Raw genomic sequence first — 18,704 nt, 5'->3', positions numbered from 1 at the left:
ATCTGGTTAGAAACCAGACTCCCCTCATGCAAAATCTCTTCAAAGTCCCGTCTGTCCTCTGAAGGAACTTTTTCAATGAACCTCTGAAGAGAGTCCCATAGTGACCTATCATAGCGCCCCAGAAGCGCCGAGGCACTTGCCACCTTCAAGCTTGAGGATGCTGAGCCGCAAACTTTCCTCCCCCAGGAGTCTTGCGTTTTACTGTCCTTATCTGGTGGCACCGTTGAAGATCCAGCTACTGCATGCGTCTTTCTGGCAGCGGCGGTGATGACAGAGTCCGGTGGAGGATCTGTTTTAAGGAATAGCGGATCCTCCGGAGCTGGACGGTACTTTTTTAGAATTCTCGCCGGCGCCGTTTTGGTGGTTGCTGGCGTGAGAAAGATATCCATTACCGGTTGTAGCAAACCGGGGACTAGTGGCAATAACGGGCGTGTCACCGTGCGTTCATGAAGAGTTTCAAAAATTATGGATGCGGTGGTCTCCTGAACCGGCATAGGGATATTTAATTTTGTAGCTCCTCTACACAACACTTCTTGAAATGTAGAAATATCATCTACCGGAGATACCCGAGAGGGTGGCGTCTCCGAGAGTGTCGGTGAATAATCCCTTTTGGATGATCTGGAAGAAGGGGAGGTAGAAGGGGTCCTACGGCGCCTTCTCTCTGATCTGGTCGACTCTCTTCTGAGGGAGGCAGACCTGGATCGCCTTCTTGGTGCTCGAGAGTGACTTCGGGATTCTCTTTCTCGAGATCTTGGTCTGATCGGTGTCGCTGGGAATACCACGCCCCTTATTCTTGATAGCGATGCCTTTATTGCGTCTGGTACAGCAGGGTTCTGAGGCATCTCCCTTACGGGACTCTGAGGTACAGCATTGTCCTCCTCCTGCGAACTTTCTCTTGCAGGTACTGGAGATTGATGCACAAGCTCTGGTGATTCTGATCTTGAACCTGAGCCCTCTGATCCTGAAGGCGAGATAGATATGAGACGCGGTGACTCAGGAGTCGTATATATCAGTCTATGAGGAGATTTTCGCCTTGAGACTGGTCGAATCGTGAGGCGAATATGCGACACCTCCTGCGTACCCTCAACAGAGGGCTGCCTCGACGGTGATAGGCCTATCACCGGAGATCTTTGACTCGAATCTTCGAGGCTCCGAGCTTCTTGTCTCGACGTCGAGATTATCTTCGACGGAGGCTTCATGTACCTCACCAAAGCTTTGGAGACCTGTGAGGACGGAGGCACCTGCCTCGACGTCGACTCCGACGGAGGCACCTGCCTCGACGTCGACTCCGACGGAGGCACCTGCCTCGACGTCGACTCCGACGGAGGCCTCTGCCTCGACGTCGACTCCGACGGAGGCCTCTGCCTCGACGTCGACTCCGACGGAGGCTCCTGCCTCGACGTCGGCCCTGACGGAGGCGTCTGCCCCGACGTCACTCCTGACGGAGACTTTTGTCTCGACGTCGAATGCTCAGACGACGTCGAAAGCCTCTTCGCCGTCGAACGATGTTTCCTCGACGGCGATCTTGATCTTGACGGCGATCTTGGTCTCGACGTTGACTGTGGAGATCGCCTACGTACTTCTCGCGACGTCGAATGATGTCTCGCCGACCTCGACGTCGAACGATGTCTTTCTTTCGACGACGAACGATATCTCTGTGCAGACGTCGATCGATCTTCTCTTGACGTCGACAGATGCTTTTTCGACGTTGAACTGTGGCGCCGAGACCTCGACGCCGAGCTTTTAGATGCCGTCGACGTCGAACGCATCCGCTTCGACGCTGAATCTAAAGTCGACGACGATTTTCTCTTTGCAGCATGACTTCCCCTTGACTCCTCACCTCTCCGCGACGATCCCGCCGCTGGAGTCTTCGACGCCGAGCCCGACGTCGATGGGGAGCAAACAGGGACCAACTGCCTCGACGTCGACCGTTCTGCTAGGCCATACAGCCTAATCCTCTCCCTCTCCTTTAAAGTCCTTTTGGAAAGGTCTTCACAATGACGACATGTTGCTGGAGAGTGAGAGTCCGGCAGACAGATGATACACACCTCATGTGTGTCTGACGCAGCCTTCTTTTTTCCACAAGATGGGCATGGAACAAATAAAGAAGGCATTTTTCTGACAAAACGGCTGAAAAATCAGTCAGAAAAACACAGGATACTGACTTCCTCACAGAAGTTGTAAGAAGAAGTCCAAAAAAATCTTAAAGTTGTAATAATTCTTGACTAAAGAGTCAAAAAAGAAGAGAGCTGAATTCCAGGGTCCTGACTGAAGGAGCCGGAAAGAACAACTGACCTAACTGTCACCCCTGAGGCATGATGGGATATGGAAGTCAGGGCTGCCTTAAAGGCACGGTGCCAGTTTTTACCTGTACAGGGCTTTTTAGTCTCTATTGTATTGTATTGCAATGCAGCCTGCAGGCTGGCAATGTGTTGTACATCTGTGTTTTTCCACAGTTTGTTCTCTTTATTTTTTGCTTTCTCATGAGTGTTTACCTCATTAAAAAAAAAAAAAAAAAAGAGATTTAGGTGTATTGTTATACCTTTATATATATATATATATATGTGTGTTATTGGATGTGTATATTTACATTGCCTAGCCTTTTATGGGAGCTGCATTTGCTTGGGAAAAATGATATATGTTTATACATATACAGAGCTGTATATATGTATGTTTTTTACATATATAATTTTATTATTTCCGGGGTCCCCGCACATGGGCGGGAATATTCAGTGCTTATGACTATTGATAAGGATCCCCTGGAAGAGAACTCGCTGGTATAAGTTTCTGCTGACCCCACTCTGGAAGGTAACTCCGAAGTCCTCCTCTGACCAGTGTTGTGTGGTGTGGTCTGTGAACTTGTATGGAGAGTCAGTGCTTGGTGGAAGAGGTCTCCCTTCCTTCAGCACCTCTCGTCTTAGAGCATTGCAGGAAAAAATGGTTTGTAATCTGTAGAGCAGCCACTACTACATACAGTTCAGCTGGAGCACTTACCTTACCTGTATTACTCTTGTGTAAAACTGAATACAAAGGCTGACAGACTGTCAAAAGTTTGCTTGAGTGACATGTTTTTCCACAACAAAATGTAGACAGTTGCTTCAGTTAGAGGGCACCCACAACTAGCTGTGTCAATGTGATTGAATTTAACTGAAAGTCATCCACATGAGGGCCAGACAAAAAGTGCTACCCACCAAATCGTAGGATGACAAAATGAAGGGAGTAGCTCTGTGCGGAATCCAGAACAAACTGGACTTGTCGCAATCTAAAATTTGCTACCTCCAAGGAACACAAAATACTAGCATTGGAAATGACATGATTTGTACCACTAGCACCACTCTTCTGCCCTTCTACAAAGATCAGACAAACAGTGCCCTAATATCTTAATATCTTTTCATTTATGCCTGCTATATTGTGTTAAGGCTTCTTGCAAGTTGTTAACCGATTCAATCTTATTGCTCTTCTGTCCTGATGACAGAATGTCCATCAGAACCTGCATAAAATCTTTCATTTAGCTATGTATATAACCAGAAAAACAGATTACATGATGTCTAAAAGCAGACAAGCCGCTAAAATATAAATGTAAATGTGACTGCTGATGAGAAACACAGAAAACCAGATGTGGCGTGTGCAGAGTTAACAGCACAACACAAATCTGAGCAATCAGACAAAAACCATTGGCATAATCGGGCAACAGGATGCTAAGTTGCATGACCATGTTTATCTTTTATGAATTTGTATATAAATTTGAATAAAGATTTGTCTGACTCGCACTATGCCTTCAAATGCTTCCATTCTCCTGCCCTATGGTTTCCTGCACAGTAAACAGTGGGGTAGTTTGGGGTTAGTTGGGAGAGGTGGGAGCAAAGATGGCTATTTTTTCTAGAGAATGGTAGAAGCAGGTTGAGAGCTGGAAAGTGGTCTTTCTTTTTTGCATAAACTTTATTTGAAGACTGCCAGTTAGAAAGTGTATTGTCATGTTTTGATAGTGATAGTATAAGAAGTCTTTTTAAGAGGACCTTGTATAGCATAGGTTGCTGAATTTTTCAAGCACTGAATTGTATTATATAAATCAATTGTCCAAACATCAAGACAAATTCACTTTGCAAATTAATCCAAAATAAAATTAACTAAAAAGTGCATCCAACTGCAGAAATTGAAGAAAGCACTGGGATCTTCCTCGTATGAAGGTAGACATGTTTCGAGGAAGCACAAGCTTGCAGTATTTTCCAAGAGTTAGTTAAAAGACAATATATAAACACAATTTTGTGGCAAACAAATACATTTAACATGTTAATATGTGGAAACTAAAGAATATAATATGGGGTAACAGCCTAACCATCTAGTTCATGATATTCTTCAGCCTAGCAAGATATTTTGCATTTTTTAGCTATTTGAAGACAATAGACATTATTGTAAGAAAACATGAAAGGATCATCAAATAGTAATGTAGCTAAATACAATGCAACGTATTGTAAGAAATTGAGAGGATCATCAGAAAAGTAATTAAGAAAGTGATTACAGACCTAAAACGGATTTATTGTCCGTAACATATCTTTTGCAACTGGGAGTTTAATAGCTAATAAAATTTGGGATGAAGAACTTTTCATCCGCTTGAATTAGATAAAAAGGAGACATTTGCCAAGCCGTGTGATATGCATTGTCAGTTGGAAACATATATGCAATTCAATTCACAAAAGGAAATATGATTTCCATGAATCATACCATAAAATCACAAAGAAGCATTGTTCAATTTGGCAACCTCCTAAATACTGGTTCATCCAAAGCATTAGCAACAAAAAGAAAATTAATTTCTATATTTAATACTGTACCAAGGCTGCCTTGTAGAGTTAAAAGTAGTGGTAATAGACAAACATACTCAACCATTTGTTGCTTCCCATAAACATACAAAATAGAAAAAGACCATTTATCACAAAACAACTTCAATGGACTATGTAGAGGAGAGTTTTCTAACCACCTCTGAGATCTCTCATATTAGCCATTAATATTTCTAGGTTTACCATCGGAAAGGAATTCTAAAAACCTTGCATAGTATAGAATAGCATTCCTAGTGGCATACTATAAGGTTTTATCAATAATAGATGTAGATATTTTTAAAGGGGAAGGATTTACTAGAAGAGAAAAATAGTTTTGAGAAAGTTATAAGTTATAAAACAAGGAACCAAATATTAAAGACCCTAAACAAATTTAAAACCGAAAGTGCATAGCCTTTCTTCAAATAGCTTTGTCAATAGTTTTAATAGATTTTAATTAATATACTTCACCTTCATGCTATTTTATCACCTGAATTGCATTTGCAAGAGTTCTAATCAGGGACACGTTTAACTATGGAAAATGTCAAAAGCATATCACCATATTTACTTCTATCAGCAGATTTAGATATGAGAAAAATGAATTTAAAACTCCTAGTAGGTTATTAGTACACTATATATCCAGGGCATACGAGTAAAAAAAGCTTCCCACAAAGAAGATGCTCAAAATGTGGTAATGCCACTTTATGGTCTCATACTCTAATATAACAGGACGTTCTGGAGTAGTTAGCTATCGAAAATGAAGGGTTGTAATCACTCAGATAAGCCTGTCTTTATATTATACTGAGGGCCGTAGGAGATAGTTTGATTAACTGCATAATGGATTGAAAATTATTATAGATGTTGCTATTTTGATTTCTTGTTACTGTAAGTCTAAGTGAGCAGAAAAATACCATTTTCCAATAGGTAATTTACCATGCAGAACTAAACATTTTACCAACATGTGGGAGCCGATAATTCTAAATGACGTCTTACCCAGATATTTGATAAATGTGAGCCCACACGTTACCTGATTTGCAGTCACTGGCTGTGCTGTTACTGTAGCGACTGGTCTGGGTCCTGGTGGAGCAGTTATTGGAATGCCTGCATTTCTTGAAATTGGTTGAGATGTTACAGGAATGGTTACAGGTCTACTAGCTGGCTGTAGCACTCCAGAAATTGGTCTAGACGTTTGTTGTGGTGATAAACTACCAGGAACAGGTCTTTGTGATGAATGTGTTGATCCAGAAGCACTCGACCTAGATACTGGCTGGAGGACTACTGAGGTTGTCGTAGGTCTGGATGCAGCTTGATAAACTGGCTCAACAGCCATAGTACCAGCTGAGGGAAGATTCTTGTACTGTGGACTAGGAGACTTGAAAGTAGTAACCACACCTATTAATTTTAAATTAGACATTTCAATACAGGATCTTGTAAGCAATACATTGTATGCTGTTTACTTAACACAATTACAAGTAGCACATTTTTGTTTCAATGGTTTATACCTCTGCCTGGTGAACCATTCTGCATTCCTATTGGTGAAGAGCCAGGATTAACTCTGTTTAGATTATCTGAAAAACAATTATGCTTACAGTGAAGACAAGCATATAATATAATTCCAACATTACAACAGATTCTTACAAAGAACTGTTGAGCAAAAAAGCCATCTTCCAAGCTTAACACTAGTGTTGGTGTTCAGAGTTCAGGTTCAATCAAGTGTGCTGTTGATATAAACTGATGGCTTAAGCAACGGAACGTGAACAACTGATTAAGTCAATCCAACTTAGGGGGTGGGGAACTTTACTGAATAATTACATCCCCAGATAGCTGCAGATTCCATCACCACATGGAGAAATACCACACCAAAGAAAAATCTACTCATCTCAGGAAATCTTTCTGGTGGTTTCCCTTGCCAGACTCAACTTGAAATAGGTATCCAATGCGATTAACATAATGTACATTTTTAAAGCACACATTAACACAGAAGGGTATCTTGGTGCCAATGAACAAGTTACTTACCTTCGGTAACGATGTATTTGTAAGAAACATAGGTTAGTTTTAGATTCCATACCTTAAAATTACCCCCAGGAGTCAGACTGGATCCGGAAAGTTTTTCGTCAGCAGTACCCCTGCGTGTCGAAAGGTGGCGTCGGTCGGCTCTGCGTTAGTCATTGGCGTTGTGGTCGCCGGGATAATATCGCGGTAGCTACATAGACGCCGCCCTCGCGCGCCGATGTCAGTTCTGTACACAACTTTCCACACCAGACGTGCAGAGCAATGCAGGACACTGACCACTGGTGTACAAAACTAGGGTCCTGAAAGGAAGTCTTTAACACTAGAAGTCAGTTCGCAGAACGGGGAAGATGGGTAAGGAGGTAAGGAATCTATAACTAACCTATGTTTCTTACAGATATATCGTTACCGAAGGTAAGTAACTTGTTCATCTAAATGAAAAAAGTTAGTTATAGATTCCTTGCCTTAGAATAGATACCCCAGCAATACCAACCCCAGAGGTGGGTCTGCGAAGTAAGTTCACACCAGGAAGTCCTGGAGAATTGAACAGCCAAAAAAGCAGTGTCCCGGACTTGGCTGTCCAGGCAGTAGTGTCTTGTGAACGTGTGCAGCAATGCCCACGTAGCTGACAGACATATGTCATTAAGGGGGACTCCACGGCACAAAGCAGTGGCAGCTGCATCGCCCTGGTGGAATGGGCGCGCAACCCCACTGGAGGTTGCTTCTTTGCCAAGGAATAGCAAGCTTTGATGCACAAAATGACCCATCTGGAAATGGTCCGTTTGTGCACAGCCCGACCTTTTTCTAGCGCCCACGTAGCCAACAAAGAGCTGGTCATCCACCTGGAATTGTTTTGTGCGATCCAGGTAGAATTAAAGCGCACGTTTTGGATCCAGACGGTGGAGCCTCTCTCCCCCCTTAGAAGGGTGAGGGAAAAAGGTAGGCAAAGTGACGGTCTGTCCAATTTGCAAAGGAGTAACCACTTTGGGAAGGAAGGATAGACGAGTTCGAAGGACAACCTTGTCCGAATGAACAGTCAGAAAAGGAGGCTTAGAAGAAAGTGCTTGGAGCTCACTCACCCTGCGAGCAGACGTGATGACCACCAGAAAAGCAGTTTAAGGTTAGAAGCCCAAGATGACAGTTATGTAGCGGCTCAAAGGGAGCACACAATAGATATTTAAGAACCAAATTCAAGTCCCACTGGGGCATTGTGAAGGGAACAGGAGGAAAAAGATGAGTAATGCCCTTAAAGAAGCGATTTACAACAGGGGCCTTGAAAAGAGAAAGCTGTTCAGGAAGCCTAGGGAAGGCGGAAATGGCCGAGCGGTAGCCCTTTAGAGTGCCCAGAGTAGAGCTCTGCTGGGCCAAAGAAAGAAAGTACAAGAGAACCTCAGAAATAGGGGCAGAAAGGGAATCCACAGCCTTTGCTGTGCACCATGTCACAAACTTGTTCCATCTGCATATATACCTATACCGTCTTAGTGGAGGTACGCCTGGATGGCCAAGATAACATCACCGACTTCGGGAGGCAGGTCAAACGTCATCAACTGCTGCCGCTCAATCTCCACACAAAGAGGTGGAGGCTGGAACGGTTCAGGTGGAAGACCGTCCCCTGCTGCTGCAAAAGAAGATCCTCCCGAAGAGGCAGTCTGATGGGAGGTTCGAAGACCATGTGTAGCAGCTCAGGATACCAGACTCTTCGTGTCCAATCCGGAGCCACAAGAATGACTTGGGCCCGGTCGCGCTTGATCTTCAGCCTAGCAAGTGCCGCCTTGGAAGTTCCAACACGCAGAATTGTTGATATTGCACGATCTCTTCGGTGGCGAATAGATCCAACCAAGGCTCTCTGCACTGTCGAAAGAGACCTCAGAGTGAAGACGCCATTCGTGATCCATCATGCACCTGCGGTTGAGTTTGTCCGCCCTGACATTCAGGCAACCTGCCAGATGTTGAACCACCAGGGATATGCCCTGATGTTCCAGCCATGTCCAGAGGCGGAGTGCCTCCTGACATTGGGTCCACGACCCCACCCCGGGCTTGCTTGTTGCAGTACAACATGTCGGTGGTGTTGTCCGTGAACACCTGCACTACTCTTCCCCAGACAGAGGGAAGGAATGCTTTGAGTGCAAGATGAATCGCCCGAAGCTCCAAAAGTTGATGTGGAGCCCTGACTCCGCCAGAGAACAGAGGCCTTTGATCTCCGCATTCCCCATGTGGCTGCCTCATACCAGAAGTGATGCGCCGGTCACCATTGTGAACTCTGGTTGGGGAAGGGAGAGGGATCTGCTGTCGACCCAATCCTGGTTCGTTAGCCACCACTGCAATTGGTGTGCAGTGCCCTCCGAGATCTGGACGCAATCGGACAGGTGACCCTGATGTTGTGCCCACTGGAACTTCAGGTCCCACTGCAGAGCCTGCATATGCCATCTGCATTGGTCCACCAGTAGGATGCAGGAGGCCATCAGGCCGGAGGGTCATCCTGACCGAAACCTGGGGTAAGAGGCTGAAAGATCGTAATCATAGCCCGAATATCCCAGACTCGCTGCTCGGGAGGATAGACCCGAAACTACGTTGTGTCCAGAACCGCTCCAATGAAGAGGAGCTTCTGAGAGGGAATCGGGTGTGACTTCAGCACGTTGATGGAGAACCCCAGCAAATGCAGGAGGTCGGCAAAAGTCTGGAGATGGGAGACGACAGTCTGGGGCGAGCCCACCTTCAACAGCCAGTCGAGATAGGGGAAGACTGGAACCCCTGATCTGCGCAGATGAGCTGCGACCACCACCAACACTTTCGTGAACACCCAAGGGGCGCTGGTAAGGCCAAAGGGGAACTTGGTAAACTGAAAATGCTTGTGGCCTACCGTGAACCACAGGTAACACCGGTGGTCCGGCAGGACAGAGATGTGAAAATAAGTGTCCCGCAAGTCCAACGCTACCATCCAGTCTCCAGGGTCGAGGGCAGTCAGGACGTGAGCGAGCGTCAACATTTTGAACTTCTCCTTCTGGAGGAAGCGGTTGACGTTCCTAAGATCCAAGATGGGACGTAGGTCTTTGTCCTTCTTGGGCACCAGAAAGTAGCGGGAGTAGCAACCACCACCTATCTCTGGCACAGGGACTTGCTCGATGGCTCCCTTGGCCAAGAGAGCTGCAACTTCCTGATGGAGAAAGGCAAAATGATCCTCCGACATGCGAGGAGTATAGGTGGCATGGAGGTAGGGGTAGTCTCGAAGGAGAGGGAGTAGCCCCTTTGGACTATCTGCAAAACCCACTTGTCCAAAGTGATGTTGTGCCAGTGGGGAGGTGATGACTGATCCTGCCACCCACTGGCCGTTGGTGGCCCTGAAAGTTTGGACTAGGAAGGTTTGGAGGCTGCTGAAAGGGGGGGGAAAGGGTGAACTAGCCCGCGAGGTCGCTGGGTCCCACGTTCAACCCGTGGCTGGGCAGCTTGCGTGAACCGGTGGCTAGACTGGGCCAGACGTGGTGGGGTGCCCCTTCCGTTGCCACGAAAGGCAGACTGTGGTGAACGGGAAGACGCAGTGAGACCCCATTGATCTGGCCATAGCTCAAGAATCCTTGAAGGGCTACAGCGCAGAGTCTGCCTAGTCACCAAAAAGGCGACGGCCATCAAAAGGGCATGTCCAGCAAGGTTGCCAGACCTTCTCCACCACGCGTAGCGCCGAAGGGCTACCGACGTGGCAATCGTTCTGCCTAGTGAGTAGGTGGTATTCAGTCCACATGGAATCATGAATTTGGTTGAGTCTCTCCCATCTGCCACTGCTTGGCTGAGAACAGCCCAGGTCTCCTCCGGGCACTGAGGCAGCACTTGCGAAACCGTATCCCAGATTGTATGGGAGGATCGGCCCAAGAGGCACGCGGTATCCACGGACCGTAGTGACAAGCTGAAGAAAGAGAAAATGCACTTCCGAAGATGATCCTGCTTCTTGCATTTCCTGACTGGGGGAGCAGAAGGGAATGTGCCCTTGTAAGAGGAGGTTGGACCACCAAGCTCTCAGGGGAAGGGTGTTGGGTGAGGAAAACTGGGTCGCCATGGACTGGGCAGCGGGCAATCGTCCTTTCTACATGAGCCCCTGTGCTGGGTGTGGACCAGGTGCCCAGAAGGACGTCAGAGAGGGCTTTGTTGAAGGGCAGGAGGGGTTCAGAGGAGGTTGCCGCAGGCTGAAGCAACTCTGTCAAGAGGTAAGTCCTAACCGCCACTGAAGGGATCTCTAGGCCCAAGGCCTCGGCTGCCCTTCGCACCACCACAGCGTAGGACTCTCCCTCCTCCAAAGCCACGGTAGGGGGAGAAAGCATGCCAAGGTCTGGAGAAGTGTCCAGACCACTGGCATCACCCAGCTCGTCTCTAAAGTCTGGCAGACCAGCTTGAAGAGCCAACGGGTAATGATGACCCCTCCCAGTCCTCACCACTTCCCTCTGTGCGACAGGGAACATCCGGGATGAACAGGGATACAAAAGTACCCTATGGCATTGGCATCGACGTCGGTCCGGCTCCATCTCAGGGATGAAGATGGGGATGGTGTCGCCGGGTGGGCGGCGTCGCCGGGGGCTCGGCCAATGCCAGGGGAGTAGTTGCCGGGGAAGGTCGATTAAGATGAACCGGTGCCAACCCGGATCCAGGCCTGGATCCACAGGGGCCCTCCGGTGTTGGGGCTGGAGCCGCCGGCATCAAAGGCCCAGGGCCTCGCCCGGCTTTGCAGGGACCTAAGGTGCGCCGGCGGAGCCTGGCTGCAAAAGATACGGTGGAGGGCTTCATAAAATGTACAAAGTTGGGTAGGGGGCGAACCTGGCTCACGGAAACTGGAGGAGGCACGGGTCGTCCCTGAATCAGACACCAGAGACGGAGCCTTAGAACGACGATGCTCTAGATAAAGAGTGTCGTCAGCCGATTGAAGGGGAGAAGGCGAAGAGCACCGTTGCTTCTTTGCATTTTTCTTGTACTTGTACTTACCAAAGGACTTTGAAGACTTGGAATGGGAAGAGGAGTTTGGGCTCCACAACTGGTCTCGAGACCTTACCCTCGAACGAGACCGGGAGCGATGTGGAGCCGACCGCCGGGCAACCAAGAGCTTTCCGGACTGCTCCTGTAAAGACTTAGGATTCATTGCCCAGCAGTCGGAGCTCGACTTAGGGTCATGGTTACCCTCCAGATACCGAAGACATTCGTGGTGTGGGTCTGCAATCGACATCAGCCTGTGACAGGCCTCGCAAGGCTTGAAGCCGGTCCGACGATGGGAAATCCCTCATACACCAGGAGACGAAGACTCGAAAAGAAGCTGAAAAACGTCAAAAAAGGTTTAGTTCAAAAGTCACTAAAGATGTAGTTCTCTCCGGATCTGTGCTAGGCTGGCGTGGAAAAAGAAAGAACTGACGTCAGTGCGCACGGGTGACGTCCAAGTAGGCATAGTGACATCATCCTGGCGACCACAACGCAGACGACGGACGGGAAGTCGACCGACTCCACTTATCGACGCGCAGGAGTAATGCTAAGAAACATTCTCCAGATGCAGTCTGATCCTGGGGGGAAATTCTACTGTAAGGAATCTATAACTAACTGCCTGTTTCAGATCGTTTATGCCTTGGTATCTTCAAAAATAAGCCTGGCTGCGGCATTTTGCACCAGTTGGGGATGCCTAACCAAACTTTGAGGAAGGCTGAGAAAGTAAATTTCATCTGAATGTAATAAGAACATATACGGCTGCCTTTGCCACCGAGTCAGGCGAGATGTTCAAAAATGTCTTTTAAAAAAGGATCTAGATATATTGTTGTGAAAAAAGGACCTTAAGTTACTGCAGCAGGTGTGTTCTTAAACGGCTTTGTGACTTCGGGACTAGGGATGCACGGATTAAAGTGGTTACCAAAACTACACCTGCTGACGCAGGAGAGCTACTACAAGTTTCTCGATTCAGTACAGTGTCGTAATGGATTTAGGAGATAAGAAATATGCAGGAAGACATATCCATCATAAGTATGAATTCTCTCCTAATGCTGGCGTGCATTTATTGGTCTGTACAAAATGGCCTGATAAATGCAAGGCAGTTGGCAGAGACCGTCATATTAGGAAAATTACTGGCAAGTCTTTTGAAGAGAGCAAAGGTTTTAAGTTAAAAACATATACTTTCTGTGTACTGAGATGCAGAAATGTTTTTATAATGTGTTTATTAGCAGTTTTATTTAACGTGATGCAGGCCTAACTAAAAATGGAACAGTATTTAACATCGAATTGAATACAATGTTTACATAGGCTGAGGTTGATTTAAATTTGGTCATTCATGAAGTACATACAGAGTTACAATGCATACAGTAAGTGAGGTTAACAACTGAAACAAAACAGAAAAGAACAAAATAATCTTTAAAATAAATTAGTTAGCTCCAAGTCCTTATCAATTGGATCTCCGACAAGCAATGTCATTTAGCCTATAGAGCAGCAGTTTTGGTGGTTTTCAAGATTTCATAAGGAGATAAGGATTCAATTGATGCTGTCATGGAATTATAAACTTGGGAAGCAATGCCCTATAAAGATAAAAAGCGTTCCGTCTTTACGATTGAATATTTTTTTTGTTACAATTCAGTCATACTGTATTAGAAACAAAACAAACTTGTGTTTCAATATACATAACATAGCAAACCCCAGGCATAAACTCTGAACAGAAGATTAGAAAACAATTTGTTTTGAACATCACCATTTCTAGGCTAAAAATCAGTTCACAGTTACTGCAAGGAAAGCAAGAGTGGGATAGACATGAGACATAAAAGTATACAACTTAGACACTTAAGGGGCATAGCATCAAAGTAAACTAGTAGCCACAAAAGAAAGTAGATCAATAGGTTCACATAAAACTTTATATTTGAGAAAGAAGGGGGCAAAGGGTTCCCAATTTGTAGACACTACCTCTGGACTTCTAAGAGGTCTCTAACAGCACTGAGCTAGGAACAATGTGTACTATCTTCCATTGTGTAGGCAACCAGAGGGGTGCTTCAACACCATTAGACAGCAGGCTATTTTCAATCACGTTGTACGGGGCATGCCAGTTCCGCCAAGAGCTTACTTTCTTACTGCCAACTGCACAACGTCAACAGCCAAGATTCTTCTACCAACATGTGATACGGTGGTAACCACACCGCCCAGGCACACAGTTCTGCGATTCGAAGGCCATCCCTTCAGCCCAGACTCTACTGTGCTGACTTGATGCTCCAACTAACTCACCAAGTTCAATCCTTGTTATATGAACTTTTAAGTCCATCATCACACGCTCAAACGCTTTAGTAAATCTCTGAAGATAACATTTTCAGTTGCATTGCCCATGCCATGCAAAGGCAGCTGGTGCCAGCATTCGGTCTATTAGCCCTGGGGCTCACTGAAGGTTTTTGACACATGGGAAAAGAACATTAACCTCTTTTCTGCTTTTTTTCCATTAGCATTTTTAGCCACCTCCACCACTAGCACACAATGCACTCAGTAAATAAAAAGCCACCTCAGTCTCAACCCACTCTCCCACCTCACCTCAAGTGTGTGAATCTGCTATTACCATGACGTACCAAGTTCAGCAGGTTGCTTCTCCACTCCATTCCCAGCAGCATTCACCCTTCAACTTCGTGTGCCACTGTCAGGATAATAAAAACAAACACTTCCCACATTGCATTCACACAACAAAGGTATTGTCTGCAGATGGGGTCTGGTTTCACCCTTCAAAGGGGGTTTCAAAGTAATGGCAGGCATCTCAGATTTTCATAGTCATCCTCTTTAGGGATCAACTCTGTTGGAATTTAGGAGGTCCAGATGGTCTGAAAGCATACCCTAGGCCAACTTCCTCACCAACAGCTGACGCATACGGATGTTTGACAGATACTAGTACTAGATTGCAACCCAGAAAAGCAGTTTCCCCATTCATAAAAATCGGCACATATAATTTAGTATAACCAACAGAAGGGCGTTGGACATCCAAAATGCTCAACTTACAAGATAAGAATGGAAGTACGTACTACAATCATCAGGGATAGAGGGTTTATACCTCCAAAAGTTGGTAGTTTGTATTGTGACCCTTTTGCTAGAGTGAATCATGTCCAAGGATTAAACTTGAATATGTGCATTCTGCTAAGTGTATAGCCAGATCAAAAATTAAGATTCCTGCATACAAGTTTGAAAAATTGGCAAATCCATGAAATTATTGAGCAGCTTGCACATCACAAAAGTACAATGTTGAACCTTTTTATGCCAACAAGAATACTTAGTGCTGGTTGAGAGAAGCTACATCCATTTTTCCACACTAAAATACTTACCTTTCTTGCTTAGGTGAAGAAACTGGCAAAAAATCATTTAAGTAGCCCAAAGAACAAACACAAATGAGAAAACCTTTCCATGGACTATGAAACATGTCCTTTTGGCTAGCGAGTCAGGAACAGTTGTATAAGCTTTTCTACTTATCCCATTAATTAGGTAAGTGATAATGAACCTTTGTACTCCAAGGACAGAATGACCCTAATAATTCCAAAACAGAGACCTCTCATAGGGTTATATGCATATTGAATGTCCCCTCCAAACTCCGTGAAATCTTTTGCCCTAAACTACCATCTTTGAGTTTGATGGCATGGTTCCCCAATACATCCATGGTGTATGAAGATTTTGCAAAAGACAATGCACCCTTTCAATAGGGCATCACATCTGTAAATTAAGAAGCCTCTGCATGTGGCGCACTGATATGCATTCCAATTCTAAATAGGTGGAAGGAGCGGTTCTGCTGCATCTCCTCTATGTGGCTAGGTCCGATCTGCAGTGCTGATCTATAATGCCTCATCTTGCTACGATTGCAATATATAGAAAAAGCCCTTCCTAGGGTTCTTTTTCGATGTTTCCTGTGACCAAAGGTGCTGCGTAGAGTATTAAAGCCTTCCAAATTAGGAGAGCATCTCGCCCAGGGTAATTAGATAATAGTCAGATGAAAAGTCATTGACTCTTCTTCTGAACCATTCATACAACATTTCTACATCATCTTAGATGACAGCCTTACTGATAGCAATCCCTTACACACATGCAGGTCTAGTGAGAGAAGGTCTCTGCTCCCAGAATCATTACATAATTTCCCCACTCGCAAAGGGTGGTCACAAAAACCTACTTTTTGTTTTTATCAAAGGTGTCTGATCAATGCGAGAAATCTACTTGCCCATTGTTTTCCAACCCAAACCTCTCCAGGATAGAGAGATTATTTTTTTTTGGTAAAGGAAAATAAAAATCAGACAATTGCAATTAAACAAATATTGTGAACTACCCTTATTCAAATGTCTACTGTCCAACTAAATTGTTGTTAACAAAAGGCTAAAATAACTCTGCCTTCGAAACCTCGAAATCTAAGACCCACTAAACACAGTGAAGAGGTGCCATTGAAACTTTAGTAAAAAATTGTTCCCATTTCTGAGATTTATCACAACCTGGAGGTCTGTTTACACAATTACCAGATAATGTTAGGATTCAAACTGCCCAGTATACTCCAAGTATGTCAAATTTTCCTCAGGAAACAGTCTAGATAACGTGTGCTAGTTTCTGGTCCCACCATCCCCTTCCTTTCTAGTGCATTCATTCAGTGCATAAGACCGTTAAGTTACTTGCCTGTAATTCTATTGTGTCACAATGCAAACCTTTACTGAAGTCAAACAAACCTTTCACCTCCGTGGCAGTAACAGGAGTGTATTATATACAATATCAGGAACTGTTTCTGTCTAAAAAAAAAAAAAAAGTAAAGTAAAGCACCTAACAAGACTGGGCACGGAGTGCTGGAGCTGCTGGCTACCTAAAGCTGAAGTATCAAATTTCAGGTTTAGTAATCTGCTGTGTATACGATTACATAGGACTATATTCTTTACATTTTCCTTTTAAGAGGAGTAATATTAACTTACCTTCACCAAATGAAATCTGAACATTATATATTAAAATGAAACATACTCCTGATGTTTACCAATCTCCTGTATTTACTTCCTTGCTCTAGGAATGCTTACTATCCCTCAAAGTAGTAATAGCCATATAAGCTACACCTACCTCGTTATGCAATATACATTCACAAGTTACACTTTTCCTACCCATATCTAGTAAGACTAGGTTTTTATTTTTCCACTGTCGATTTAGGATATGATGTTTAAAGACTTGCATGGTTGGTTTGCGGTTTTTCACCAACAAGTCAGAAAACCAATTACACTCACTACCTAACCTGATTAATCAGCACAATGCTAACCTGCTGCACTCAGTCCTGTGTCACTATGTAAATTTATGATGTGAGGGTTCAAACCAATAGCTGATGATTTTTGTTTTACTCCTCAATGTTTAATGTCCTACTGTGCTTTCCTAGCATTGGTTATTTGACCAATGCAATTTGTTTATGCCATGTGGCACTTCCACCCTGTCCATCCCTGCACTGCAAGCCTTCTGTGTCTACTCTGGTTGCATAGTGCTCTAAAACCTCCTTGTGTACATTCTGTGCTATAAAAGATCTTTTATAGCACAGATCCATTTAAAATTGCTATTTTTGATAAAGGCTATTTAGAATGAAAGTGCTTGGAGAGATCGTACATTGGCTTCTTCAGAGGATGCTTTGATAATGTTTGGGCGAGTTCTCTAGTCCAAAAAGTGCCAAATTTACTTACCTCTTAATAAAATATTTTTCTTTTCTCCAAGTAGAGTACTGGACATTCACGTTACTGAGTGCTTCACAGCATACTAGATTCTAAACTCCCCACCTCATGGAGAAGCTTTAACAGCTCATCTAAGTACGCAGGTCCTGGGCTCACTCTGCCATTGGATTCAAGCTATCCTGGTTGATGAGGGGTGAAACCCCAAAAACGGTCCTAGGAGGCCTAATTCGGTCCAGGGAGGACCTGGCTTGGCAGTTCGGGCTTGACTGTTCCCATGAGGCACAGGGTCAAGACTGATTTGCATATGGACAGGTCTAAGTTGGGTGGCATGGTGAGCAAAGGAATGATGGATTTAACCCAGATCTCTTGACTGAGGGTAACTGTATTGATTTGTTCTGCATTCAGTCCATCAATTGAATGTCTTTTACTGAAGTATAGGTAGGCACACACACTCACAGGGAAAGCCCCAGGTTAGACAGGAGTTCAAGGAAGGAGGAGGAGTCCTTACATAAAGGGTCATTAAGATGGAAATTAACGTTACCCAGAAGGGTAATAGGAGTATTTACTAGGAATGGTTCGACAACCAGGCCCCAGATCTCAATAAAGTTGGCCCTTTAGACAGATGGATGGTATACCATAAGGCCAAAAAAAAACATCACTGACTGAGATTGTAAGACTAACAAAGGCAGCCTCTTTTTGCCCAAGGCCACAGAGTCCAAATTACATCTGAATCCATCCCATACAGTAACTGCTAACCCAGCTCCCATGCAACCCTAGCAGTCCAATGTAGTGATGGTATAACCTGGTGGGATAGCTTCCACCTGGTTAGGGCCAGAGTCCTATGTAGCCCATGTTTCTGTTATGAAAAGACAGTCCAGGCGAACGCCAGAATTTCCCTCTTGTGTCTAATGAGGGACCAGTAGTTGAGCAGGGTGCACATAACCGTAACTTGCTGTGGGGTCCATGACTGGTGACTACATCCAGGTGCAAGTCTCACAAAGACGAGGAAGAAGGGATCACAGGACCAGTGCAGGTGTTAGAGTGGAAGTTAAGACAGTGCTTGACTTTGTTATTGTAAACATCCAGTGTAGACTGACAAGTCGATTTTGAGTCTCGATTCTGCAAGTCCAGGGTAGGGCATGTGAGTAGGTCCTTACCATGGCCAAACTGACCTCAGAAGCAACAGCATCCTTGGCGTCATCCAGACTCAGACTTCGGTGTGGCAGCTGCACGCATACGCGCTGCCATG

The 18,704-nt window shown here is 45.0% G+C and overlaps 1 protein-coding gene across 11 annotated transcripts in view; it reads right to left on the bottom strand.

Annotated features, from left to right (window-relative positions):
- Positions 1–18,704, bottom strand: part of ZNF280D (zinc finger protein 280D) — an 896,727-nt gene that overhangs the window by 762,432 nt on the left and 115,591 nt on the right. For 9 of the 11 annotated variants that reach the window (XM_085644120.1, XM_085644117.1, XM_085644119.1 and 6 more), the window contains 2 exons: positions 6,314–6,379; positions 5,839–6,203 (listed from right to left, as the gene is read on the bottom strand). In XM_085644120.1, the coding sequence (XP_085500246.1) occupies positions 5,839–6,203; positions 6,314–6,379 (431 nt within the window). The remainder of the gene's footprint in view (positions 1–5,838; positions 6,204–6,313; positions 6,380–18,704) is intronic. The other 2 variants (XM_085644123.1, XM_085644124.1) reach the window with 1 other exon arrangement.

The sequence above is a fragment of the Triturus cristatus genome, chromosome 3_1 (genome assembly GCF_964204655.1).
Source record: "Triturus cristatus chromosome 3_1, aTriCri1.1, whole genome shotgun sequence".
NCBI lineage: Eukaryota > Metazoa > Chordata > Amphibia > Caudata > Salamandridae > Triturus > Triturus cristatus.
The sequence above is the reverse complement of the archived record's forward strand: the minus strand, read 5'-3'. Positions and strand labels throughout refer to the sequence as shown.